Genomic DNA, 27994 nt, shown 5'->3' with positions numbered 1-27994 from the left:
CTTGCCAGGCAGGCACTTATGCCACTGAGCTAAATCCCCTGCCCAAATTTCTTTTAAATATAGTGCTTCCTCTTCTCCTAATTGTAGGTACATGTAAACCTCAGTGAAAGTGATGCAACCCACCACTGATGCAGGAGTAACTTGAAAGACTGAGACTTTAAAAGCTCAGGCTTCCGGTCAAACCCAGGCTCCCAGGCAAATTCAGTCAGGTGCCTATTTTTGCATGAATGTTTTAGTGAAACACTCAGTCACATACTATACTGTCTATAGCTGCTTTCAGAACCAATGCAGGACAGTTACACCAGACAAGACTGAGAAACCTAAGTATGGTCTAACCTAAGTGTGGTTCTATTGGGGTCACTTTTTATAACACTTGCTAGGTCTAATTTTCTATTTTAAAATGACAATGTAGCCAGGTGTAGTACTCCATGTTTGTAATCCCAGCATTCTGGGAGGCTGAAGCAGGAGGATCAAAAGTTCAAGCCAGGTCTGGGTAACTCAGCAGCAGTTAAAGCCTCCTGTCTCAAAAAATAAAAAGGATAGGAATGTAGTTCAGTGCAAAGGCCCTGGATCTGATCCCCAAAATTGCCAAAAATAAAAACAGTAATGAAAAAGTGATTCACTATCCAATGTGACACAGTTGAGAGAATGCTTGGGGCCGGGGATTTAGCTCAGTGGTGTAAGCGCCTGCCTGGTAAGCACAAGGTCATGAGTTTGATCCCCATACCAAAAAGAGAAAAAAAAAAAAGAGGGAATGCTACTAATGAGAACACTTTTTAGGACCTAGTGATGGAACCCAGGGTCTCCTTCTGCATGCTAGTCAAGCACACCACCAGAGCTACATTCCTAGCAAAAAAAAAAAAAAAAAAAAAATGTATTTCAAAAACTAAATTTAACTGTGTTTTAATCTGACCACACTTTACAAAGGCTCCACACTACTCCAGGGACAACTCAGTGAATCCCAGTACAAAGTGCCAGAGGAGGAGGACCTCTGAACACAATTCAAATGTGTCTGTGCAGCTTACAGACCAATGCTTTAAGAGTGGAGAAGGCGGCTATAAGCAGAGGTGGGTGGGGAAGCTAGTCAAATGACCAGAGGGTAGCGCACAGCAAAATTTAGAGTGTTTAGGAACCAGGAGTCTGTTGATTTTAATTTATACTGTCACTAACATGCATGGTAATTCAAACTTTAAAAACTAGCTCAAATCTTATGGATTCTTTCGTTCGTTTGTCTGTGGTGCTGGGTACTGTACCTACGACCTTCACCCTGAACTATATCCGCAACTCTTGCCTGAGAGTCTCATCAAGTTGCCAAGATGCCTGGGTGGGCTTGAATTTACCACCCTCCTCCTTTAGCCTCCCAGAGTGCTTTTCTTCTTTGGACCCTGACATTCACTTTTAGATTCGATTCTTTCAAATATCCCTAAAATCCAACTACTGCTGTTCGTAATGATTGAATTTTTAAATTCCAAAGGGGAAAAAGTGATAAAGACACATCAGTGTTCAAGGACTAAAACAAAAAAGTAAATTTAATGCATTAACAATAATCTGAGGATAAATAAATCCACAACAGACTCTAAAGTTTGCAAATTTTTTCCTTTCTTTGCAGAGAGTGGTTTTCCGAAAGCACATAGGACTGAAGATGTCAAAACAAAGTTGCGTTTCTGAATGTCCGGGTGGCACGGGCTGCTGCTCCCTGCTGCCCTCCTCTCACTCGTTCGCCGCCGACCAGTGACTGTTCCTCCTGCTGCACTCAGGATGGCTGTTAGTTTCAGGAATAACTGGAGGGTTTGTTTCCTGAATCATCTTCTTGTGAGCCCATACTCTGTGCAGGGGAGAGTGAGGCAGAGCATCTCTGGTTACCTTTTTCAAGGGTTGCCCAGCTCCAAACAAGCACCCCCACTATCACCCCATGCCTAAGGCCAGGGCAAAGCTGCCCTGAGGACAGCAAGAACCACCACCCCCCTCAGCAGCCCTAAGCATACTCCTAGGTCACTGCTGGAAATGCTGGTGACAAATGCTTCTCTATGAACTTACTTATGATGGGTTTCAAGAACAATGGACAACTTTACAACTTGAAACCAAATTCCCTTGCTATAGGACAGTATTTCTCCTTCTCCACTCAATCCCACTTCTTGAAGGAGAACCCCTACTCACCTTTTGCACGAACTGGGGATTGACTGTGATCTCCTGGTCCATAGCCTTCAGCCGCTCGTCCAGCTCTATGCACTTCAGCATCTGCACAACAGACCCAGTGAACATGGTGAGCAGTAGACTTGGTCAATCACATCTTCTGTGATTCTGACTGTCAGTGTTGGAGCCAGATTCACAATCCTCATCTGAATTCCCTTAGCTAGTGGGTTTGGGAGAATTGTTTTGGATTTAGAAAGTTATCACTACCATATGTGACCTAATACCCCAGCAAGGTCAAGGAAGCACCCATAGTCAAACACATTCAATGTTTTTTACAATGAAACAAGTATATTCATACAAAGTCATAAATAAAACCTAAACACTGTTTCAGGTTACTTTTGTCACCAAATGAATTACTAAATAAACTTCCAGTTTTCAGGCTATTTATACATTTTTTTTCAATTTTAAAACTGCAAAAAATGGACTCTAGAGCTATCCTGTGTTAATTACCATGTGTTGCTTTTAGGCTTCTGTATGTAATGTTGGCTCAACCATTTTCCTGCTCATAGTAAAAGACACAGACTGTCCGGATGACCCCTCAGCCCCAGGAGCCAACCCTGAACAGCATGTCTGCCTTCCGGAGGCACACAGGGGGCCTCAGCTGTGGCCCACATTGTTGCCACTCCAGGCTGGCTTTGCCCTTCTTTGCAATGTGCCAAACCTTGCTCTTATCCTCCTTGCCCGACTCTCTGGTAAGTGCACGGTGTGGGGTATGGCTAAGATTATACCAGACCGTTTTAAGTATTTTCAGAATGAGCCAGTTGGGAAATCTAATCACCATTTATTTATAGTCACACAATCTGGAAGGGTTTTAAGCAGGCCATTTTGAAATGAACTCTCTAGGAAGGAAGTATTTATAGGTTTGAAACTATCTGTATTTAAAACTAAAATTATGCCACAGCATAGAGCAGCACTTCAAATACAGAAGTATTCAATCAAGAAAGCTTAAAAAAGAAAAAAAGAAAGAAAGAGAAAAGGAAAGAAAGAAAGCCAAAACCTGACAGCATGTTTACCTCCTGATCGATATTATGAAGCATGGCTGGGTTATTATATTTTTCAGGATTATCATGGAAACTGACCATACCATCCTTCTGGTTAATACTTGCAAAAATTTCACCATCTTCTATCTACAAAAAAATAAATTGGGAAAGCATTTTACAACACTATGTGAGTATCTAGCCATTGATATGACCAGGAAAAAGCACAGAAAGCGATCCATTAATGAACTTTTATGTGTGTTTTATTTATTTTTGAGACAAGTCTCACTAAGTTGCCTAGGCTTACCTAATTTATAATACTTCTCCCTGAGGTTCCCAAGTAGTTACAATTACAGACATGTACTACCACATTTGATTATATGTGTATTGTTTTTTTTATTTTGGTACCCAGATCAAACTCACGACCTTGCACTTGCCAGGCAAGAGATTATACCAATGAGCTAAATCCCCAGTCCAATATGTATATTTTAATTGCCATCAATTTATCCAATATTTACTACTATTCCATTATATAACTAAGGAGTACAAAAAAAACCTGACACACACACACACAAAATCCGTGCCCTTGCATTGATTTTTTTTACTAGAAGTAAAATCCATAAAACATTTTAAACTGAACAAATCAGGCAGTTAGTACATTCACTGTTGTGCAACTAGAACCTTTATCTAGTTCGAAGACAAGCACATTACCCTAAAAGAAAACTCTGCCCACTAGGGGTTACTCCACATCTCTTCCTCCTCTCAGTCTCCTGCAATTATCAACTGCTTTTTGTCTCCATGAAATTACTTGTACCACACATGTTCTATAAATGGAGCCAGGCAATATATGTCTTTGTTGTCTTTTTCACCTAGTATAATGTTGCTGAGGTGCCCTTGCTTTTTTGGGGATACTGGTGTGTGTGTGTGTGTGCTGGGGATGAAACCCAGGGCTTACATATCCTAGGCATGCTACATCCCCGGTCTAGCTTCTGCATTTTTATTGTATTTATTTATTTGGCTTCTGCATTTTTAATTTTTATTTATTTATTTGCTTCTCCATTTTTAAATGCCCCTTTGAAATACAATTTATATTGTACTGCATTTTAGAAAGGGAAGCCTTTCTCAGTGGCAATTATCTTTTCAGTCTTCAAGAAAACTACCACTGCTGACTCTGGGGACTCATCTGATTCATCCTCACAACTACATCATAACCATGAAGTTAGAAAGTGAGCCGTTGCTAGGCATGGTGGTAATCCATCCCAGCACTTTGGAAGCTAACATGGGAAGATTGCTTTGAGATTGAGGCCAGCCTGGATGCATAGTGAATTCAAGGCCTCCCTGAACTACACAGGGATAATGGGGAGAATAAAGAAGGAACGTCAGTGTGCTGGTAGAATTTTATTTCTCCAGCTGCATGCTAAGTACACTGGTGTTTGTCTGAGTGTCTTTTATACCAGTGCTACTTAAAATCACATACAATACTGGCCACACCGAGCTAAGGGATCTGAGTTAAAACATAAGTCAATGACACTAAGCACATTATTTAGCCTTTCTTGATGCTGCAGGGTACTTTGATGTACAGCTAGAGCAAGCTGGTGATCTTATCATAGAAGAACAGAAAGAATCATACTATTTTATGCCTCTCTGTATATCTGAAATATTTCTTGGATGATTTACATGAAATCCTGTTTCATGAGGTTTATAAAAACTCTGATAATGAAAATGTGTAAATGTAATAAATAAGGAACACAAATAGGACACAAGAGGGTAAATCACATGAGTACACTAATGCTAAGATGTGAAGAGCACCTAATTGTTTGCATGTCCCCAAAATTCATTGTTATTGAAGACTTGATCTGCAGCATGCTACTGTAGCATGCACATGCTACTGTAGCATGCACATGCTACAGCATGTGGTGGAACTGTGAGAAAGGCCTGTGGGGAGATCACTGCAGATGTCTGAGGGGATTGTGCAGCCCCTGCCTCACTCTGCTCTGGTTTAAGATGTGAATGGTTTTACATGTGCTCCTGCCATGATGTGTTACCAGAAGCCAAACCAAAGGAGCCACTCCATCTTGGATTTCAGCATGCAAAACTGTGACTTAAGTAAACTTCTAGCTTTCGCTCCTTTAAAGTTAGCTTCCTAAGGTATTTCATTATAGTAATACAAATCTGACTACTACAAAAATAACTGGAAAATCCTATACATAAAGAAATAGACCAAATAGTCACTGTGAGTTGACTCTGGATATCTAACACTATCTTCTTTTTTTATTTTATCCATAATGAATACCTGGTACTTTCACAAGGAAATAATCCATTATTTTTTTTTAAAATGAAAACACACTCACCATGTGTAGAACATACTTTTCTGCCTCCTGAGGCCCAGATAACTGCACACGACTTGCCATATCTTGTAATGATAGTGTTAAAAAAGTCTAAAAATCAGAAGTAAAAATAATCACATGAAAATAAGAAAGCCGTTTCGTTAAATATCTACAGACATATGAAAGGACTACTATGCAGCCATAAAAGGAAAAAAGTGAAGACAACTTTTATGAATTGAAAAAGAATCCAAAATATATCTATCACTACACATAAAAAAAGGAAGCTGCTAATCAATGTACATGGCATGGTAACATTTGTATAGATGAACAAAAGGGAAAGACTGCTTGTATACATATATGGGTATGTGCACATGTGCATATGCAAATGGAGCATCTTTATGATACCTGAATAGATTTCCTTATAACACTGGGCTGCTTCTGGAGAAAAGGATGGTTGAGGGGGCTCTGTGGTAAAGCTTTTGCCTAGCACGTGAGAGGCCCTTGGGTTTGAACCCTCAATGAAAAAAAAAAAAGGGGGATAAGAATGATTGAGATAAGGAAACAAGATGGGAATCTTCATTTATGTTACTTTTTTAAAAATTTTGTATTACAAATGTATTACCTATTAAAATAAAATTGAAAAAATATCATATTCATTCTTCAAAATTCAAAGTTAAAAGTTTTAAACAAAAGAATAAGCCAACCAGAAAAAAAGGCTACATATTTTTTGGTGCCAGGAATCAAACTCAGAGCTCTGAACTTGCCAAGGGTACTTGTGCCACTGAGCTACATCCTCAGCCTTAGACTAGATGCATGAAGGAAATTCTTATTTACTGCTGCTTTGCTTGAATTTCATGAAAATGGTCCCTTTCACCCTTATTCTTTAAAAAATTAATTTTTTAAATTTCTTTTTTAAACTAAGGGGAAAAAAATTTAAAAACTAGCAGGATATGTTATAGTAACTTTTTGATTTCCTATTAATTTGAAGTCCTGTAATACTCCCATTGTCTTGTTTTGACTGATTAGACTCTATTCTGCTCTGTATGCAAGTATCAAGTATCAGAGTATAGGCAACTACTTTGAAGGCAATAAGATTCACTATGATGCCCCCATTCTGGTTTGACTATTATCCTCTTTTGAGGTTCTGTAAGATTTACAATGTTTAGGTTTTATTGGTCTTGTTCTCTACTGTTTGGTTCAACTTTATAATACCTAATGAGATAGACAATTCTTGTTTTTTTTTTTTTTTTTTTTTTTTTTGGTCTTTTTCGTTTTTATTGGTACCAGGGATCAAACTCACGACTGCCTGCTTGCAAGGCAGGTGCTTATGCCGCTGAGCTAAACCCCAGCCCCGACAATTCTTCTTAAGGAAGCAAGAGGCATTATGGTAACCATTGTTGATAACCCTGTACTCTGTTTTTACATCATGTGCTATGTCTATCCTTGGTTTTGACTGACAGCTTTGTTTTATCATGCTTGATTTTATTCTCTTACAAAAAAAAAGTAATAAGATCTAAGGGAGCAATAAAGCCCAAAATGTGTAAATTTTGTTGTAATAAAGAGAGGGAAAAAAAAAAGTGCCCTAAAGGATACAACAGCAAGGGTATTTAGGTGTGTTAAATAGAAGACCATATTAATATTTTTGATTGGATTACTGAACACAACTATTTGCAGTCTCACTGTTTGAATGTTTACTTTGTATGCTTTGATCCTGTGACCTGAAACACCGTTTCTAAGATGATAGCGTGTAATCTATTAACTGGTGATAGCTTACTGGTTTTTTTTTGTAGTTCTGAATTACTTGTACCCTTACACTGTTTTGTTTTGTTCTGCTTTTTTTTCTCTTTTTCCTTTTAAATAAAAAAAAAAAAAGAAAAGAAAATGGTCCCTTTCAGGAACAAATTAAAAGAGTTTCTCTTAATAGCAGCTGGCAAAATTTACATTGGCATTTTCAGAGCTGGGCATGTTAAAACTACAGTCTTAAAAGAAAAAAAATACTGTGTGTGTGCAGTGGGGAATCGAATTCATGACCTCACATTTGCCAGGCAGGTGCTGTGTTGCTGAGCTAAATCCCCAGCCCTTAAATTCTTGATAAGCTAAAAAAAAAAAACAAGACTATATTTACTTAAGTTTGGAGATTACCATCCAAGGAACTGAAGATATTTTGCCAATTTTAAGAAGTATATAACTGGTTTAATACAAGTGAAGACTCAAAAGTGAGTATCTCTAAATATGTAAGACTCGTCTTCCCTATTTCAGAACTAACTGAAGCACAGGACTACATGGGTAAATTATGAACTGTCTGCACAACCTGTGATACAAGCTCATATTGCCATGGAAGGAGATTCTTGACATAATGAACAAAAACCAGCAGGGAAGAAAAAGACACATAGAATCTGATCTCCATCACACATAGTTGAGAATGCTCACATATACGCACACAGGAGAGAGAGGGAGAGAAGCAAGAGGGATCTAGGAAAATGTTCACAAGGTGTCAATAAAGAATAAGCTTTCAACACTGAAGGTGGCAGATTAAACTCTCATTTGACAAGCCCTTATTCGTAGCTGACTCCAACCAGCAAGGCCTTGATATGGCTGCTGTGGACATTTCTTTAAAAAACTTGATCTTTAAACTTTTTTTACTTGGCTAGAGAATTCCTTTGGATTAAACAGTCTTTAGTGGTACTGACCCCTATACCTTAAGGTTCTTCTAGGTTCCTCTCAGCAGTGCTCACAAGTCCAGGGTGCTACAATCTATCGTGAGTCAGCACATATGGGACCCAGGAGCCACTGCTAGCTCTGGCCTGGCCACCATAAACCTTTCCTACTTGGTCACACTCGTTACAGATTTTCCCATCCAGAACAAAAACTGCAGTTTACCATACTATAGTCTCAAAGTATATGCAACCAACACCCCAAAGTGATGAAGTATGGTTGAGTGTTTTACCAGAGAGCTAAGTGAGGCACCTCACTACCGAACTACATCCTGAGCCATTTTTTGTTTTGAGATAAGGCCTTGCTAAATTCCCCAGGCTGGTCTCAAATTTACAATCTTCCTATCTCAGTCTCCCTCAGTGCGCATCACCTCTCACCTGGCTAACCCAGTGCATTTCTTAGATTGGCCTTTGCAGGTCAAATTGGTTTTTCTCTGGTTGACAAGGTCACATTTATTTTTAAATCCTTTTTACTTTATGGTACTGGGGCTTAAAACCAGGGCCTTTGCATTAAACTACATCCTTAGCCCAACTGTAATTTTGAGAGTGGGTCTCACTTAGTTGATGCTAAGCTGGTGAGGCTGGTCTCGAATTTGCGATCCTCCTGATTCAGCCTCCCAGAATGCTGATTGCAGGTTTGTGCCATATCCTATTCCCTTTTTATATTTTATTTTGAGACAGGGTGTCACTGAGTCATTAATGTCAACATACACAGCTTTGATCTACCCTGAGTTATTTTGTCACTTTTTTTCCCCTCTGTGTGTGTTGCTGAGGATTGAATCCAGGCCTTGCGCACACTAGGCAAGTATTCTACCTCTAGACCAAATCCTAGCCCCACTTTACTCTTACAAATTCTTTGCTGATTTCCTTATGAGAGTCAGCAAGCTCTAGTTACTCTCCCTAGAATGCCTAGATGGAACTCCTCTTCTTGTTCAGTGGTTACCTCTTCACCTCTTTCCTCTCCTCCTCAAGAATCTTTATCTTTGCATGGCCTCCCCACCTCTAAGACTAATCCATCTCATTGCTCTTTTTCTGGTTTCTTGGGGGAAGTCACCTTCTCTGGGTCTTCAAATTGCCAACTCCATCATCCCTTTCCACAGCTGGGCATCCTGGCAAGCCCATTCTCGCTTCTGCACTCATTTCCTACCATCATCACAGCTGATACCAGGGCAGGGTAGCTGTACAGGGAAGGGATCACCATGTCCTCCTGTGGTGTACTACTTGCTGGCTCTCTGACCAGACTTTAAAAAGCAATGCACTGTCTTGCTTGCAGTGTATGCCTTTTTAATAAAAAAGCGTATAATTTTCGTCTTGAAAATTAAAATTTGCCTACATCCTAGGAGTCAACTGTACATGGCTTATATGACTTTGGCAAAGATCACATCAGAGTCACATGATGTTTACAGAAGCTCAGGCAGAGAGGAGCACAGCCTGACAGCCTCCACGGCTGGTTCTCAGCACTGCCCCCAGCTGCCCATCTGGACTTGGTGACCCCTCCAAGGCTACTTTCTCTACTCCCAGGGTAGCCGTATCTCCTACCTTTCTTCCTCTTCACCTGCTCCTCTTCTCAAATACCCTGCTCTAGCCCTGAAAAGACCAAAAGGTACCAATCAAACTAAAAATCTAGCCACAGTGAAAGATCTCTCAGTTCAGAAAATCCTGCTTTTTTTTTTTAAATCTCTGTGCCTGCTTTCTCACTGCTGAGAAGGAGAAGAGGGGAAACAAGATCCGAGAGAAGCCAGAGACGCCATCAGTGGGCAGCACTTGCTCATCTCACCTTTGTTAGCCTCTGAATGTTCTTCTTGTAGAGGGAAGACAAGCACTGCTTCACCAGTCCCATGTTGTTATCCCGTGTGAAAGTTTCACTGTGCTTGTTTACCAGGTTGCGCAGTTCTGAGGGGTTATTGGTTGCGTAAACTTGTGCTAGCTCATGGTATGCATTGCTGAGAGGCTGAAGGTGGGAAAACGTCAGAGTTTTAAAGGGAGTAAAATTTGCATATGAAACAAAAACAAATTTTGGTATTATATTTTCATAAATACACTCTGTTTTTTCTAACAAATGATAATTGATCCAAAATAAATGCCTGATTTTCAACACAACCTTTTTCCTTTTTTTGGTAGTGCTAGAGACTGAACCCAGGGAGCAATGAGCTACATCCTCATCCCTTTTTAAGTAAAGGTGTGTCGATGAGTTGCCCAGGTTGGCCTCTAAATTGTGATCTTCCTGCCCCAGCCTCCCAAGTAGCTGGGATTATAGGGGTGTACCACTGTACTCAGAAACTGTGTGGTTTTTAAGACCAAAGACAGAAATTTCACTGTGGAGTAATTTATTGTTAATAAAATATTACAGCACAGAGCAATTAACTACAAAGAAAGTCCACTCAGTTTAGACACACGCGTCATTTTTCTAGAGGTCATATTTTTTTTGTTGACAAATTATACTGGGAAAAAGAAGGCAAATACTTTTTTTTTTTTTGGTCTTTTTCCTTTTTATCGGTACCAGGGATCGAACTCATGACTGCCTGCTTGCAAGACACACGCTTATGCTGCTGAGCTAAATCCCCAGCCCCCGGCAAATATCATTTTTAAATCTTAGTCTCTCTCTGTCTCTCTCTCTCTCTCTCTAACACACACACAATCTTCCCAGGTACAATGGGACAATTCACTACTTCTGTTAAGGAATTAAGGCAGAGGTTCAAGACAACGTGGAATGGTCCTGAAGAGCACTACCAAGAGGTAGAAACTCAACTCAAACCCACTTTTTTCTGACATCTCCTTTGCACCATTTATGATATTATCATAAATAAATTATTAATTATTGTGAACAGTGCTCCAACTCATGAAGGTATAAATTTTTTTTTTTGTACCGGGGATCAAACTCACAACCACACGCTTGCAAGGCAGGTGCTTATGTCGCTGAGCTAAATCCCCAGCGTGTAGATATAATTTATAAAGGTATTTCTTCTACAACAGATTGGCTCAGGGGCCACTGGAAGGCCCCTAAAAGTTCTTGACAGCGAGCTGAGAGTGGCTGTAGTGTCTTAACACTTGCCCATCGCTCCTGCACTGTAGTCTAGAAGCACATCAGTCACCTTCCCCATCACCAGGCAGCCAGAGCCTTGAGAACCACACGAGGCTCTCAGCAGAAGACACTATCTTCTTTGTGACAATGTGTATTTAACACACACACAGAATTTTTTTTTTTGTACTGTTTGAACACTTCATAATTATGTATTTTTTAAAAATTTGCTTTGTGCTATAGTATTTTACTGACAGTGAGCCAGCAAAGAAATCCTTTCACCTAAAATTTTGAGTTCTGTACAAGGAGGACTGGGGTAAAACTATTACCAAAATGACTGTAATCTCATAGTCCTTTAAAGCTACTCTTTTTTTTTTTTCTTTATTCTTTAAAAAGCCAGAATATATGTAAAGAAAAGTTTATTTTTTAAATGTACCAAAGTTTGGTTGTCAGCGAGAAACAAAAAGTACAGTGGGCAAAGCTTGTGGTTCTCCTCCAAGGGCTCTGGGAATGTTTCCTAACATTTAGGCAGATTCAGTATTCAATCAAACCAGCACCTCTTTTTCAGTATTTTGGCTAGAATGTAATGAAGAAATACAACAAAAAAAAAGAACACTTATAGAGGCCTTAACATCTATAACCATAAATACCCAGAGTGAAGTCCTGGAGGCCAGTTCCTGAGACACATTCCCTGCCAGCCAGGAGAGCACAATGTATGCAGAATGACTCAACTGCACTCTCAGGCTCCCAACAGACGTTTCATAAACATCTGCCAACCTGATGCTGCTGAGAGAGCTGGATTACTATGAAGTAGGATTACAGAATTCTATCACTACAATTACTATATGTACTTATTAACATGTAAGAAAGTCAGTTTGATTTTAAAAACTTACCTTAATGAATCTACCCACAATTTGAGATGTATATTTTGGTAGCTGTTGTACTTTCCCAAGTAATATCAAAGAAACTAGAATATACTTTTTATATGATTCCAACATGATATGACTAACCGCCATAGCAGGAGTAGTGATAGCCTGAGCAAGAGAAGAATGCACAGTATAAACAGAACACACTAGCAAGAAACAGCAATTGATGACATGTTCACTTACAAAACACAATTTACTGTCCTGTTATTATTTCTATTATCATTGCCATTATTATTATTTGCATTGGGGATGAAACCTAGGGCCTCTGTACTGAGCTACCGTCCCTTTTGTTTAAATTTTGAGACAAGGTCTAGCTAAGTTCCTAAGTTGCCCAGGCTAGGCTCAAACTTGTCATCCTTCTGCCTCAGCTTCCCAGAGTGCTGGGGTTACAAGTGAGTGCCATTATTGGCCCATTATTATTCTTTTTTTTTTTTTTTTTGTCTTTTTCGTTTTTATCGGTACCAGGGATCGAACTCACAACGGCCTGCTTGCAAGGCAGGCGCTTATGCCGCTGAGCTAAATCCCCAGCCCCGGCCCATTATTATTCTTACAACAGCTTTATTGAGCTGTAATTCATAATATGAAATTTACGCCTTTAAAGTATAAAATTCAGTGGTTTCAAGTGGATCTACTGTGTTAGAAAACTATCACCACTGCCTAATTTCACATTTTTTCATTTCCTCAAAAAAAAAAAAAAAAAAACCCTTCACATTAGCAGTGATTTCCCGTTCTCCCCTCCCCACAATCCCAGCAACCTTACCCAGTTGTCTCTATGGATCTGCCTATTCTGGATGCTCATGTAAATGGCACCATAGGAGACAAGCTCTTCTGTGACTGGCTTCACTAATGTTTTCAAACTGTAAGGTTCACTCATAGTGTAGCATGTATCAGTACTTTATTGCTGTGTATGACTGAAGAATATTCATTGTGCAGATATACCACACTTGACTCCTCAGGTAATGAATATTTGAAGTTGTTTCTATCTTTCTGGTGTCTGGGGTCAAACTCATGACCTGTGCTTGCCAGGCAGGCGCTTATGCAACTGAGCTAAATCTCCAGCCCTGTTTCTACCTTTTGGTCATAACGAATGACAGTACTCTGAATATCAGTGTACCTATTTTTGTGTAAGCATCAATCTTCATTTCTCTTGGGAATATTCTTAGGATAAAATTGATTTCATGGTAACTCTATGTTTCACATTTTGGAAAAAACCCTGTTTTATGGCACTGGCAATGGAATCCAAAGCCTTACATATACTAGGCAAGCACTCTATCCCTGAGCCATAGTCCCAGCCTGAGTTATTTATATATTGTTTGTTTTTGTCTTTTGAGTCAGGGTCTTGCTATGTAGTTCAGGCTGACCTTAACTCACAGCAACCCTCCTGCCACAGCATCCTGAATGCTGGGATTATAAGCATGCGCCACCATGCTGAGCCTGTTTTTTTTTCTTCTTCTTCTTCTTCTTTTGAGACAGGGTCTTGCTATGCAGTGCAGGCTGGCCTTGAACTTACTATGCAGCCTAGCTGGCCTCAAACTTGCAGCGATCCTCCTGCCTCAGCCTCCCAAGTACTGGGATTACAGGTGTACGCCACCATGCCTGGTCCAAGTTTTAACTGTGGAACTCTTTTCCAAGTGACTGTATCATTTTGTAAACCTATAGCAATTATGAGAATTTTAAAGTCTCTAAATCCCAGCAACACATGTCACTGTCTTTTTGTATTTTAGCTATGCTAGTGGGTATGAACTGCTATCACAGCATGGTTTGTATTTGCATTCTCTTAACACTATTTGGTGGCTATTAGACATGTGCATATCTTCTTTGGACAAATGTCTATGCAAATCTGTTGTCCATTTAAAAAGTTTGGACTTTTTTATTTTTGAGTTAAAGTCTTGGTATATTCTAGCTGCAAGTTCCTTAACAGATATGATCTGAAAATATTTTCTCCTATTCTTTGACTGCCTTTTCACTGTCTTTCAGTTGGGTTCATGAAGGTCAACAGGAACTGAAAACCATCACACCCGACTCAGCATAAATATTCCAAATCAAAACCCAAACCACTCGCCTGTAATCTCAGCATTTGGAAGGCTGAGGCAGGAGGATCGCTGTGAGTTCGAGGCCAGCCTGGGCTACATAGTGAGACCCTGTCTCAAAAAAAGTGAAAAAAAATTCAAACAAAAAATCCCACCAAAATCCAAATTATTAAATCCATAACTCTTGAGACTTCTACAGAAACATGTAAGTGTGTGAGGACACATGTACAATGATTCCCAGAACTATACTGTTTTAATTGTGAAAAACCAGAGACCACCTGATAGGGACAAGTATCTAGGTCAGTCCATGAAGTGGTATGACATGAAGCTAGTTTCACTTTTTGCTTTACACAGTGCTACAAAACCTGAGTTTTCTCAATAAATACATCTTTCCTTTGGAATTTTCCATACAACTATTTTAAAAAAACCTATCACTTTCTGAAATTAAAGTAGTAATACCATCTACATGTGTATCATTAAAACATGGGTGCATATATACTGTATCTCAAAATAAAGCCAAAAAAAGCTGCATGAGGAAGACTAAATACTAGAGACAGTGCTTGTCATTAGGTCAAAATCGAAATCAGTATATTTACAGGGAAAAGGAATAACCTAGAAACATCAAAAATGTTTTCATATTTTAACACTTGAGATAGAAATATTTTCTAAGTGTAGTACATATTTCCCTGCCTTTTCAATGTTCACATTACTCTGACAATTATAATTATGCATCCAGTAGCTACAAAGCATGTTTTTATCATTTTCTAAATGTGGACTCTTGAAGGAGTCATCTTGGCAGATTTAATCTGAGTACACACATCTTTTAATGACACGGTCCCTGACCACTGCCTCTCATGAGGCCCTCCAAAGGCTTTCTCAATAGCTCATCAACCATGTGGAATGGTACTGCTCAGAGCCCTAAAAGTGAGTATGTGTTTAAAGGTTAATGGTGACAGTCAACTTGATCAGTTTGAGAAACTGGGAAAGCAAAGTACAATTCTGGGTGTATTCAGAGGTGTCACCTTGGGGACACATCTGGTTTTTGGCCCCTTTCTCTCTGGCTGTTTCTTTCTCTGCTTCTTGGCTGTCATTATGTTAGCAGCTTTCCTCCACCATCTCTTCTGCTATGATGTTTCTATACTGGAGCCAAGTGAGCATTGACTGAAACCTCTCTACCTTTAAAATTGTAGGTGTCGGGGCTGGGGATTTAGCTCAGCGGCATAAGCGCCTGTCTTGCAAGCAGGCAGTCCTGAGTTCAATCCCTGGTACCGATAAAAACGAAAAAGACAAAAAAAAAAAAAAAAAAGAAAGAAAATTGTAGGTGTCAGGTATTTTGTCACAGCAATGGAAAAGTGATAAATACAGTATCTGTGTATTACAAATCAGTATTCCAAGTAAATTGTGAGCTCTTTCAAGATTTAGGATATCCTTAATGCATGCTACAAGTAAGTAGGAACTTCCAATCACTTGAGTAAGTTTATCTTAGAACACTGGTATTGATATTACTCAATTCTGTATATCTCTTTTAGACTCTGAGTAAACCTCCAAAATAGTCTACCAAACTGTAATATACTGCATTTCAGACAATGATGAGACATATGCAAGAGTGGAAGGATCTTTACACTATATACTACTTAATATCTTTAAAATTTTGAATCTTGAGAATATTTAATATAAAACACCACACATGGTCTTAGAACAAGGTGACACCTCAGAAAATAATCTGCACAATTCTTCCCTGTAGACAAGGGAACTATAAACATAAAAAGATGTAACTTGCCTGAAATCCAGTAGGATGTAAATGCCAAGGTCTGGGAGATCAGAACCCACTCACTAGCATTCTTTTCTACACCACCGTCCCTCTGCTTAAGCATGAGCAAGTCAGCACCGTTCACATGATCAGTGACACTCCTATGGAACTCGGAGGTCCCTCAAATAGTCTAGCTATAAACCCAAGGGGTACTACTTCAACCACACAAGCTCAAAACCACCTCAGGGACCTATAGAGATGATTACCTGTTCATAAAAGTAGAGAGCTCTTTCAAAGTTCTTCAGTCCAGTATAGATCATACCTCCATAATAATAGTAACATAAAAAGTGTTTTGCATCATAGGCTCCATTCTCTTTACAGATATCCATCATGTCTACATCAAGGTACGGAAGAGCAGGCTTAAAGCATTTTGCCAGCAAACAAAGCTGTGGACAAATTTGTATCAAGTCATCACCTTATTTTGGTAGGCTTAAGTACAAGAAGGAAATTCAAAGAGTACAGAAAATTTTTTTAAAAAATTATTTAGCAATCTATTAAAATGACTCAAAATGTTAACATATTATTCAATTTCTTAACTGGTCAGGATAAAACAGTATTAAAAGCAAAACAAGGGCTGGTGATATACCTCATTGGCATAAGTGCCTGCACATCAAGTGCAAGGTCCTGAGTTCATTTCCCAGTACCCGCAAAAAAGAAAAAAAAGCAAAATAAAACAAACAAACAAAAAATCAACCAGCTACAAGGAGACATGTCGCAGATGAGTTAAGAATAGGGAACCAGGGGCTGGGGATTTAGCTCAGCGGCATAAGCGCCTGCCTTGCAAGCAGGCAGTGGTGAGTTTGATCCCTGGTACCGATAAAAAGGGAAAAAAGACCAAAAAAAAAAAAAAAAAAAAAAAAACGGAACTTCCCAGATACAGCTCAATTATCATTTACTACCCCTCAACTGTTTACAGATGGGCAAAAGTGTGCCCTTTTTCTCTTCACTGAAGGGGTTCACACGAAGGGTCAGCATGGTGTGATAAAAAATGTGTTCTGAGGGGCTGGGGATTTAGCTCAACGGCATAAGCGCCTGCCTTGCAAGCAGACAGTCGTGAGTTCGAAGTCGTGAGTTCGATCCCTGGTACCAATAAAAATGAAAAAAAAAAAAAAATGTGTTCTGTTAATCTCCTTCAATCTGAATCCTTTAGGTATATGTAGGAAGTTGTACAAGTTAAGAAAGTGAGCACACAAGGAAGTTCTGTATCTAGATAATGGTGATAAGGTGTAACATCTGCAGAGACTCACTAAGCTGTAGACTTCTTAAAATCAATGCTCTACTGTATGCTATACCTTTTGGTACCAGGGATAGAACTCATGACCTCATGCTTGCCAGGCAGATGCTTATGCCACTAAGGTAAATCCCTGGACTCAACAATTTTTTTAAAGATAGAAAATAAAAAAGAAAGTAAGTCTTCATGTGACATTAGAATGTATGTTTGAAATAATCCACATACCCTGAGGTACTCCATACAAACTGGCTAAACCACAACACACCCATGTCATGGAATAACATGCAGCTGCTAAGATACATTAAATAGGAACAGGCAAGAATTTGTATAGATTACTAGAATTTGTAAAAAAGAAAAACAAAAAAACAGTGTAAAGCTATATACCATACATGCTCGATATGTACATAAAACATCTTGGGAAAGATACACAAGAAATTACTAACACTGGTTTTCTTTAAAGAAATTATTGGCTAGCAAACAGAATGGTAGACTTCATTACATCATCCTCTTTTACCTTCTGGTGCTTGAATCACATAAAGTAAGGTAAATAAATGAGTAACATTTTAAGGTATAAAAAGTTATCTGTGTTTATTCTCAGATTTCACAGCTTCTATAAAAGAAAATGGCTTGAGGGGTTTTTGTTGTTTTTAATGTTATGAGCAATCATTAATTACCAAATCTGGTCTATATGTCTACTAGCTAATGAGTTTCAGCCACGTATTTTAACTTCTACAACATAACACAATCTCTACCAAATAATCTTCATTTACCTAGTACAATGTTAAGCAAGCCCATAACCAGTCTTACACTGTGCTGCTTACCTGGCAAAGATCCGCATGTATTGAGGTCAGCTGGTTTGTATTCATCTGCATCTTGTCTATGGCTTGCTTAAGGATGCCAATTCCTCGCAGGGGCTGTCAGAAATGACATCTCTTTCAGACAAGTTCTCAAAGATGGCAGCATATTGGATCTTATGTTGTCACTTACAAATAAAAAATAACACTAATTGATAGGTTCCTTTACATAGCAATGTGAGGTTTCCACACTGTCAGGAACTGTTTGTCCCTTGTTTTTTGGAATATTTAGATAATTCAGCACCACATTCATTCACTCATTCATTCATTTATTTATTTTGGTACCAGGGATCGAACCCGGGACCTCGCCTTTGTCAAGCAGGCACTTAAGGCCCCTGAGCTAAATCCCTGGCTAGCACTACATTTTAATCAAAATCTTTTTTTTTACAAATACCAGTAGTCAAAAATGTAACTTTCTCAATAGTTTACACTTAAAACTATAACAAATAAAAGTTTTTCAAACCATTACAATAGACGAGAGGCTATGTTGGCAACAATAGTTGTGAAAAAGGTGCTGGCTTTTTCCCAGAGGTCAGACAATCCCTTATTTAGTAGTGCATCACTACTGACACTCATACCACAAAACACTGTTTCCACCTAAGGTACCATCTTTGGACAAAAGATGAAACTATAGAATAGGTAACTTACTTTATGGCTTTTTCTATAAAGACTTGGGGACTTTTTTTTTTGTTTTATTTTTGGAGACAGGATCTCATTATGGTGCCCAAGCTGTACTTAAAAGTCCTGGGCTCATGCAAATCTCTCATCTTAGTCTCCTATAGGCGAGGCAGTACTACATCCACTTTGACTTTTTTTAAACTATCTCTTTCAAACAGTTGACTTAGTCTTCCTACAGAATATCTTTCTGCCATTAGCCTCATTACAGCAAGTAATCTTTTTTTGGGGGCGGGGGGTACCAGGGATCGAATTTACGACCTCATGCTTGCCAGGTAGGTACTTGTGCCACTGAGCTAAACCCCTATCCCTGAGAACAAGTAATCTTAAAAGTTCACTTTCAAATAAAAAACAAAAACTCACATTACAACTCATGTGAGTATTACAAAAGATGAAGAAATAGTCAATCTCCAGTGAAATAAGGTTAAAGAGATACAATAATATAACACTTGAGGTCTTGTTTTGCTATAAAACACATTAGGCGGGCCTGGGGTTATAGGACAGAGGTAAAGAAATTGCCTAGCATGTGTAATGTTCTGGACTCAGTCCTCAGCACTGGCAAAAAAAAAGATACTTAACATATAGCTGAACAGCTGGCTGAACGCATATCTGAACACAGGTTATAGACTTGTAAAAGGATTATAGTAACACCTATTTCCAGGTACTGATCATTTGACTGTGGTACACGCCTGTAATCTCAGAAAGTCAGGAGGCTGAGGCAGGGAGATTTCAAGTTTAAGGCCATGTTGGGCAACTTATCAAGACACTGTCTCAAAAAAATGAGGACTGTGGAGGTCATCAGTTCAAAGGCCCCAGGTTCAGTTCCTAATAGACACATACAAGCAGACAGACAAACAGATATACATGTACAACACTGTCCAAATTTTTAGGAAGCAATCATTAATGTATTTAGGGGTAAAAATGGCCTTTCCAAAGCCTCAGAAAGGAAAAGTGATGAAATGAAAAAGAAAAGCAAATATAGTAATGTATTATCATTTGGAAAATCTAGATGATGTATATATGATAATGCTTTATACTATTCTTACAGCATTTTGCCTTTTTGTTTTGTTGTGTTATTCCTTTTTAAGACAGAGTCTCACTGTGTAAATCAGGTTGGCCTTGAGTTCACTATGTAGCCTAGCCTGGTCTCAGACTCGCAGTGATCCTCCTGTCTCAGCCTCCTCAGTGCTGGGATTACAGGTGTGCACTATACCATGCCTGGCTCTTACAGCCTTTTGAAAGGCCAAAAATATGGCAAAAATTAACAAACAAAAATAGCATGGTACAACATAAAGGGCACAGAATTGGTTTATTTTTTATTGTTATTTTTTGTGTGTATGGTGCTAGGGATAGAACCTCACAGAGCCTAGTGCCTTTCGCGTGCTTAGATTAATGCTCTACCACAGCCCAGATTGGTAGTTTCAAAAGCAAAAACAACCAGTTTCTTTTACTCTTTTCTTTGCTGCAAGCACGAAAAGTTGAACCCAGGGCCTCTGCACTAAGCTATATTCTTCCCAGGCCCTTTAAAAAAAACACAAACCTCACAGACAGGGTCTCCCTAAGTTGGCCATGCTGGGCTCAAACTTCCAATCTTTTTGCCTCACATTCCTGACTGCTCAGAGACAGTACAGGTGTGTAACACTGTAACTGTCTTGGGTCACTCTTCTGATATAGGGACTAGACATCCTTAGAGCAAAGGTTTCGGGTGCTGTCTAGTAACTGTAAGTACTTAGGCATCAGAAAGCTGAATACTACGTTGGAATCTTAATAAAACAGTTCATTGTGTAAGTTATAGACATATTATAACAGAACTCTGAATACCTGAATAAGAATTCTTACCTGCTTTCTTTCCACAAGTGCATTTGTTAGCTGATGACAAAGTCCAGCAACTAGATATAATAACAACAAAATATTGAAAACACAAGTAATCATAAAGGCAAAATATATTCAACAGAAGATAAAATATTACTTGGCTTACAAGTGTCTGTTGCATATCGAATGTGCTCTCCATTACAAGTACTGATGAAAAGCTGAACCTGTGAGAATAATGTTTCGAAGTCAGGAACACTGGGCATAGAAAATTTCACAAACCTAGAATAAGGAGAAAAGAATCTAATTATTCTCATATTTCAATTTCATAGGGTAAAGAATAGAAACAACCTGTGCCTAAAGTACACTCTGCCTCCAATAGTCTGTAAATGAAGAACAGTATTTTTAAAAATTCAGTTTCCATGTTCTTTTGCATAATCAAGAAACAGAGTAAAGAGAAAAATAGGGATAAAGAAAAATATACTTTAAAAAGGTCAACTTTCCAAATGAAAAATTCCATTAAATGTGGCCAATTAGCAAGTTGTTTAGTACTTGTGAATGAACTAAGTACAAAGTTTTGGCTTTTTTCCTCCCCAGTACCGAGGACTGAATCCAGGAAGCACTGAGATACATCTCTAGTCATTTTTCTTAATTTGAGATAGGGTCTCACAATGTTTCCGAGGCTGTCCTTGAACTCATGATTCTGTCTTCTAAGTAGTTGAGATTACAGTATTGTAACATCACACTCGTGTCCAAATATAAACTTTTAACCAGATTTGTTTCTCCAATTTTTGTGTTTGCTCCAGTGTGGTTATGATACTTGCTCAAGTCCAGCCCAGGCAACTTAGGAAGACCCTGCCTCAAAATAAAAAATAAGAGCTAGAAATATAGCTCAGTATGAAAGCCCTCAGTTGCATGTGCTTAGTATGCACAAAGGCCTGGGTTCAATCCTTAGCAACAGAAAATAAAAATCGGTTGTTGTTTTTCTCACTTTAAGAATGTATTAAAAGCAGACAAGAAATGATAGGCCTGGGCTAGTGGGAATCTAAGGCAGTGGCTCGGTTAAAGATATTGTTGCCAGGATTTGGTGATGCTGTGACCTATCTTCAAAAAAAAAATTAATAGAACTAGCCGATGGGCAGGACAGGAAGAGGGATCTGAGAAGAAGATTCGGATGATTCATCCTGAATAATCCAACAGAGAAGGCCAGGAGTCACAGGTTTCAGGCAAGAAATTGCCTGAACATTCCCTACTACAATTGCTATGAGCAACATCTAGCTTTTCTTCTCCTCTTTACTGGTACTGGGAGTTAAACTCAGGACCTTGCAACTGCCAGGCAGGTATTGTGTCAATTAGCTATATCCTCAGGCTCAAGTTTTTCTTAAAATAAAAATGATAAAAAATTAATTTCAAGAAAAATGAAAGGGTTATTACCTAACCTAGTATCTCCTACATCTTTCAACTTGACTTCCATCTGTATAGTATGTTACTTAACATATTTAATGTCATCCCATATCTGTAATTATACTTTATAATAAATCAAGATATACTAGAAAAACATTTTCATTTAGGATTCATCAGAGGTCAGTAAGAGTAAGACATTACTTATAAATAAAAATACAAAGTTTTGGGTCCCACACAGTGTAACTGAGACAATGTAGATATAAATCCAGGGTACCAGCTCTAAGGTCAGAGTTCTTTCTATGATTACAGAGTAAATGGTAAGCAATGATTATACCATAGCAGTGATGGCGAACATTTTAGAGCTTTCAATGGTAACAGATGGTTGTAGAATGTGTGCTATGGGTTCACCATCATTGCACTATAGTCTCAATATAATATCTTTCACATACATTATCGTACTCAAAACTTAGTATATGTGAATTTATGTGAATAAGGCATAATGAGTACATATGTATAAAACATGCATGCTGATTTTTTATATCAATAAGAAACACAAGAAAACACAGACAGTAGAATTCTTTGTGGGTGTATGGTACTGGTTTTGAGCCCAGGGCCTTGCACACACTAGGCAAGCAGCACTCCACCACTGAGGTACATCCCCAGCCCTTTGGGCACCATATTGGCCAATGCCCTACCAGCACAGTCCCACAGAATTGTCTGAAACGGTATGAACGTTTCACATCATGCTGGCCAACACAATGGTTACATATGGCTATAGGGGTACCACTAGAGCAAGTATACTAATGAACTACATCTTAACTTTATTTAATTTTCATTAGCTTTAAATGTTTACATATGGTTAGTAGCCACTACACTGCAGAGTACAGCTCCTGACCCTTTTATTCTCATGAAGTTTTTCCTCTTGACTCTACTCCTGACACATGTTTGTTTTAAGAATCACAGTAAGAATAAAAGCAGATGTCTTTTATCCCCAGCCCCCCTTAACTTGGTCTTAAAGAGCTTAAATTTGTTTGATGAACTGTGCAAAGCATAAAGTAAAAAACAAAAATTGATACTTTCATTGTATATATTCCACCATACTCTCCTCCATCATTCTTTCTATTTTCTTTCCAAGTTAGAAAATGTGAACAGGGGCTGGGGGTTTAGCTCAGCGGCATAAGCACCTGCCTTGCAAGCAGGCGGTCGTGAGTTCCATCCCCGGTACTGATTAAAAAAAAAAAAATTAAAAGAAAAAAAGAAAACATGAACAAACCTATGGATTATATGAGTTAACATATTCAAATAAATGCAAACTATAGTGCCCACAATTGAGATGGTCATTCATTTTAAAATAAAATTTCAAAATGTAGATACCCATAAATGAAAGTAGGGAACTGATGAAACTGAATAAAATACGGTAGGCAACAAGCTGGAAGGAGTAAAATGTAGTAACTATGGCATGAATAGTTTTGTAAAAGAACTCAGTTTTCTTTGTATAACTTACTTTCTATACCAAAAGTAAGTAAATAAAGCCAGAAAGTACAGTGTTCAGTTTCAATAAATACAAAACTATAAAAGATGCCTTACAAAACAGCAAGGACGCCCAAGGAGTGTTCCTGTACATCTAGCGCTCCAAGCACAGTGTCTAGATGGGATAAATTCTTCGCAAGGAGTTCCCCACTTTTGTTGATCAGTTCACAAAGCTGAGTCATTTGTCCTGCAAAACAGGAACAGTAGCATTCAGTCATGGTACTAACCAAACTAAAGGAACTCTTACCTACAGACAAATATGCCTAAAGAATCCCAGATTTCTTTTGTTTTGTTTTGGTACTGGGGATCAAACTCACAACCTAGCCTTTGCCAAGCAGGCGCTTACACCACTGAGCTAAAACCCAGACAAAAACAAGATTTATGTCTCCACCCTTTCGAATGAGAACCAGAAGGACCAGAGGGATTAAACAACCTGCCCACAGCCTTAGAATTAGAGATGATACCAGAGCTCGCATTTCCCTTGGGCCTCTTTTTTTATCCAATCTTACCCAGTCCCTCAAGCCAGAAATGTACACACTACTGTTACTTCCAGTCTCATCTCCCTCTCTGTACCCAAAATGTCACCAAATATCATTTAATTTTAATTCAGAAGTCCCTAAGCTCCATTCCTTTTTCGCTCCACTCCCTTCCTTAGTCTGCAGCTTCATCCTTTTGTGTCTGAGCTACTCCATCATACTGTAAATCTGATGTCTGCTTTTAACTTTTTCTCTTCCAACCCATACTTCATATTGGTCTGATTTTTCTAAAAAGGAAATTCCATCAAATTACTCCAATGGTTTTAAAAAATCTAAATGCCTGGCTCACAGAGCCCCTTCAGTAACAGGTCCCTGTCACTTCTCTAATTTACCTCTTGTTAATTCCCCAAATACACCTACTTTGGTCACACCAAGCTCAGATAATCCAGTATCCCATATTTTGTCTTTTTTATGCTTCTACACATGCTGTTCTCCCTCTCCCCAGACACCCTGCTACCTAGGGCCTCAAAATTCAGCAACAGAGTTTGCCTTAGGTCTTTCCTAGGCCTTCCTCCACGCCTCCCCCCCACCATTACACTGGGTATCTGGCCTCTCTGTATCATAAGGGATTGTGATAATTTAGTGATTCAACACAAATTTAGGTGAAGAGACTGGTCTCTTTACTGAGCTACAAAACAGTGGCTACTTAGAGCCAATTAAACCAGCAGTTTGTTGAATTAAACACCTAACATCGATTTTTTCACCATACTTCAATATACAATAATCTGATTACAGACACTGCCTACACTTTAATTGTCTTTCTGCAGACAGCAGTGATACCTTTAGGTCCTTGGGCATTAATCTCAAGTTTCCACCTACATTATTTCTTTATAGTAGCTATGTGAATCTTTTCCTTATTGAAAGAGTTAAGTATTCTTAGTATAATGCTTAAAATCCAAATGACATTGCTGAAGACTTTGATAATTTAATTTCTGGGGTGTCTATACCGTAACACATTTAAAACTGATGTTTTACTGTAAATAAAGTATCTCAGTATCACGCAGATTACAAACAATAAATAAGTATCTGTCAAATTAGGTATTACCAACTTACCATCATATTATTATAGAGAATTCACTGGTAGTATGAAATAGTTCTTCCCAGTTAAATGATCTTTTAAAAGCCTACTATTCTAATTTTTTTTTTTTTATCGGTACCGGGGATCGAACTCACAACCGCCTGCTTGCCAGGCAGGTGCTTATGCCGCTGAGTTAAATCTACAGCCCCTTATTCTAAGTAAATTTACAACAATTTTGTTTTGTTTTGGTTTTTTTTTTTTTTTTGGTTTGGTTTTTGAGACAAAGTCTTGTTATGTAGCTCAGGCTGCCCTTGAACCCTGCAATCCTCCTGGCTCTGCCTAAATGCCTACACTATCAGGTCTGTCCAGCAATTTACAACAATTTGAAACAGTTACAAGTAAGCATTTCAATCCATTAGTTTCCCCCCCAATTTAATACTTGCAAGCTGGGCTACTATGAATCATCCTACTGTTAGCTAGTGCGGTGTCAAAAGTAAGTTTTAAGTGTCACAGGGTGCATCTAAATGAACCCAACAAGAGAAGTGATCAGTGAAATGCCTTCTAATCACAGAAAGTTGGAACTGATACCATTCACTATTCTCTCCACTTAACGTCCATGTTAGACGATTCTGTATAAGATCACCTAAACAACGGTTGGGGATTTAGCTCAGTGGCATAAAGACCTGCCTTGCAAGCACGTGGTTGTGAGTTTGATCCCTGGTACCGATTAAAAAAAAAAAAAAATCACCTAAACAAAAACTTACAAACACTTTGTGTGCAACCAGTGAGACACAGAAGCTGATGGCAATGACATTTGTATTTACTTTTTTTTTTTTTTTTTTTTTTTTTGGTCTTTTTCGTTTTTATCGGTACCGGGGATCGAACTCACGACTGCCTGCTTGCAAGGCAGGTGCTTATGCCGCTGAGCTAAACCCCCAGCCCCTGTATTTACTTCTATCTAGCAGACTTCCTAAAACTATTAATTGCACACAGCAAGAATCAAAAGCTTTCAGGTAAGTTACCTTCCTTGATGCCCCCCAACAGCCCTTCGTGAATGTGAAAATTGGCCCAGAGAAATTAAATGCTCACACAAGTGACAGAGACAGAATTCCAACCTCAATCTTTACATCCTGAAGTAGAAAATAGGTTTCTGTGGCATACATAAATCCAGAAATGGTTTCTTCATTAGTAAAATATACAAGTCGGTACTTGATTTGTGAACCTAATTTCTATCAATAATAAAGAGAATGAAAGGGGACTATTAAGAACGGTTCCATATCAGGTCATTTTAGCCTCACAACATTAAAGCAGACAGCACTCTTGCATTTTTACACATGGAGATAAAAGACTCAAGAGATTAAGGTGACTTGTCCAAGGTCACACAGCTCTTGGAACTTCACAAATTAATGGCCTTCAACAACTCTTAGATCTACTTACTGCACCCGATATGATAGGCACTATTCTAAAAACTTTTACGTTTTCTCACTCAATTCCCAATAAAGTAGAAATTCATTTTTATTTTGCAGTTAAAGAAACAAGCACTGGATAAAGGGGTCTTCGAAGTATCTACTCTATTCAGAAACCAGGAATTCTGTATATTCAGACGATAAGATAAATGAACCAAATAGCATGAAAATTAAGGGCAAAATAATCTAGGTAAAAATTCTATCCCCTGGAAATGGAGCCCTACAGGCAAAAATTCCCTCGGTATTCTGTGGGACAAAAATAGGTGCTGAGGTTCCGAGCTTGCGCCCACCAGCGGCTGAGGCACCATCTAAAGCAAACCCCTGCGCCCAGAAGCCCAGAAAGGACTCTCCTGTGGCCAGTTGCCCAGCGGCCTACTCAGCGGCGGACAGAGCGCTGCGCCAATCACCGAAGTCAAGGGACGCCGAAGGGACCAATGGGTACTCACGCAGGCGCCCGGCGGAAGCCACGCCCCCAAACTGTCAAGTGAAGCGCCTGGTGGAAGGGGCCCAGACGTGGGGGAGGAGCGTCCCGGCAGCCAGAGGAAAGGAGGCCGGCGGGAGGGACCGTGGGACCGAGAGCGCGACGGGGCTGCTTTTTTTACATTCATCTTGTGTTCAATCCCTCCCTGGTCTATGGTCGCAACCCCAAGGTCGGCCCCGGACAGAAGGTTCGGTTCTACTGAGGGCGGTCCCAGCATTCCTCGCTGGCGCCAGAGGATGCAGGCCCAGCCCCGAGGCCCAGCCTCGCTTCCCAGAGCCTCACCTTGAGCCGAAAGTTGTCGGACACTGTTCACGAACTGCTCCAGGGCAGACGCCATGTTTCCCCGCGGGCGGCCCGAGCGGCAGAGGCTGCTCGCGCGGGAAAAGCCAGCCGCTCTAAGAGGAGGGGCTGCGGCGATACACGAGAGGAGCCTGAAAGTGGCTTGCGTCACTTCCGCCTGTGTAGGCACCGCGAGATCTCACCTCGCTGGAAACCGGTTACTGTTTCTGTGGAAACAGTTCCGCTGTCCGCCGTAGGCCGGAAGTTAGTTTTCTCCCTCCCACTTTTCTTCAGTTTGTGTACCTGTGAAACCTCTCCCCACGTTCAGTGCGAACTCTGGTGGTGAGAGGAAGGTACCAAAGTTACAGTTAAGCAGTTATTGCAGTCCGGATTCTAGTAGGGCTGAGCATGCGTTCTTTTTCACCTGACCAGCTGCTTCGAGCATATCTAACCTGTGAATTTCAGACTGCAGGGCTGAGCGTGCTGGGTTCAAATCCCTTTTGTACCACCTGGTAGCTGTGTGACTTTGAACAAGTTCCTTGGCCGTCCTGTGCCTTGTTTGCCTCTTCTGTGAGAACCTTTCAGTATATTCAAGCACATAATACAGGATAGTATCCTGCAATAGCATTCTGTCTTTTTTCAAGGCATACACTGAGTGATTGATCTCTCCCTCGTCCACTTGACTCCCAAAGTACTTTGTTCCTTTCACTTAACC

The 27994-nt window shown here is 39.4% G+C and overlaps 1 protein-coding gene and 1 long non-coding RNA gene across 2 annotated transcripts; one reads left to right on the top strand and one right to left on the bottom strand.

The window, feature by feature from the left end:
• Positions 1 to 1502: 1502 nt before the first annotated feature.
• On the bottom strand, positions 1503 to 27469 carry Cops3 (COP9 signalosome subunit 3). The gene is made up of 12 exons (XM_003465892.5): positions 27283 to 27469; positions 23557 to 23686; positions 20735 to 20847; positions 20596 to 20645; positions 18049 to 18141; positions 16203 to 16382; positions 12124 to 12264; positions 9989 to 10162; positions 5522 to 5608; positions 3207 to 3320; positions 2158 to 2238; positions 1503 to 1825 (listed from the first exon to the last, which is right to left on the bottom strand). The coding sequence occupies exons 1-12, from the start codon at positions 27335 to 27337 to the stop codon at positions 1772 to 1774; spliced, it is 1272 nt and encodes a 423-aa protein (XP_003465940.1). The 5' UTR covers positions 27338 to 27469; the 3' UTR covers positions 1503 to 1771.
• On the top strand, positions 3250 to 7057 carry LOC134474404 (uncharacterized). The gene is made up of 2 exons (XR_010045248.1): positions 3250 to 3360; positions 4315 to 7057. It is a non-coding gene; the product is annotated as an uncharacterized LOC134474404 (long non-coding RNA).
• Positions 27470 to 27994: the final 525 nt, after the last annotated feature.

This window comes from Cavia porcellus, unplaced genomic scaffold, assembly GCF_034190915.1.
Source record: "Cavia porcellus strain 051 isolate PalLab524CR breed Dunkin Hartley unplaced genomic scaffold, mCavPor4.1 scaffold_32, whole genome shotgun sequence".
Taxonomy (NCBI): Eukaryota; Metazoa; Chordata; class Mammalia; order Rodentia; family Caviidae; genus Cavia; species Cavia porcellus.
The sequence above is the reverse complement of the archived record's forward strand: the minus strand, read 5'-3'. Positions and strand labels throughout refer to the sequence as shown.

What these genes read in the sequence shown, in the direction of transcription:
- Cops3 (XM_003465892.5), bottom strand. Translation starts at nt 27,337, where the DNA reads ATGGCGTCTGCCCTGGAGCAGTTCGTGAACAGTGTCCGACAACTTTCG. An exon ending in CCGACAACTTTCGGCTCAAG is followed by an intron (nt 23,687 to 27,282) that starts GTGAGGCTCTGG and finishes CCTGTTTTGCAG; the next exon opens with GACAAATGACTCAGCTTTGT. An exon ending in TCGATATGCAACAGACACTT is followed by an intron (nt 20,646 to 20,734) that starts GTAAGCCAAGTA and finishes TATTATATCTAG; the next exon opens with TTGCTGGACTTTGTCATCAG.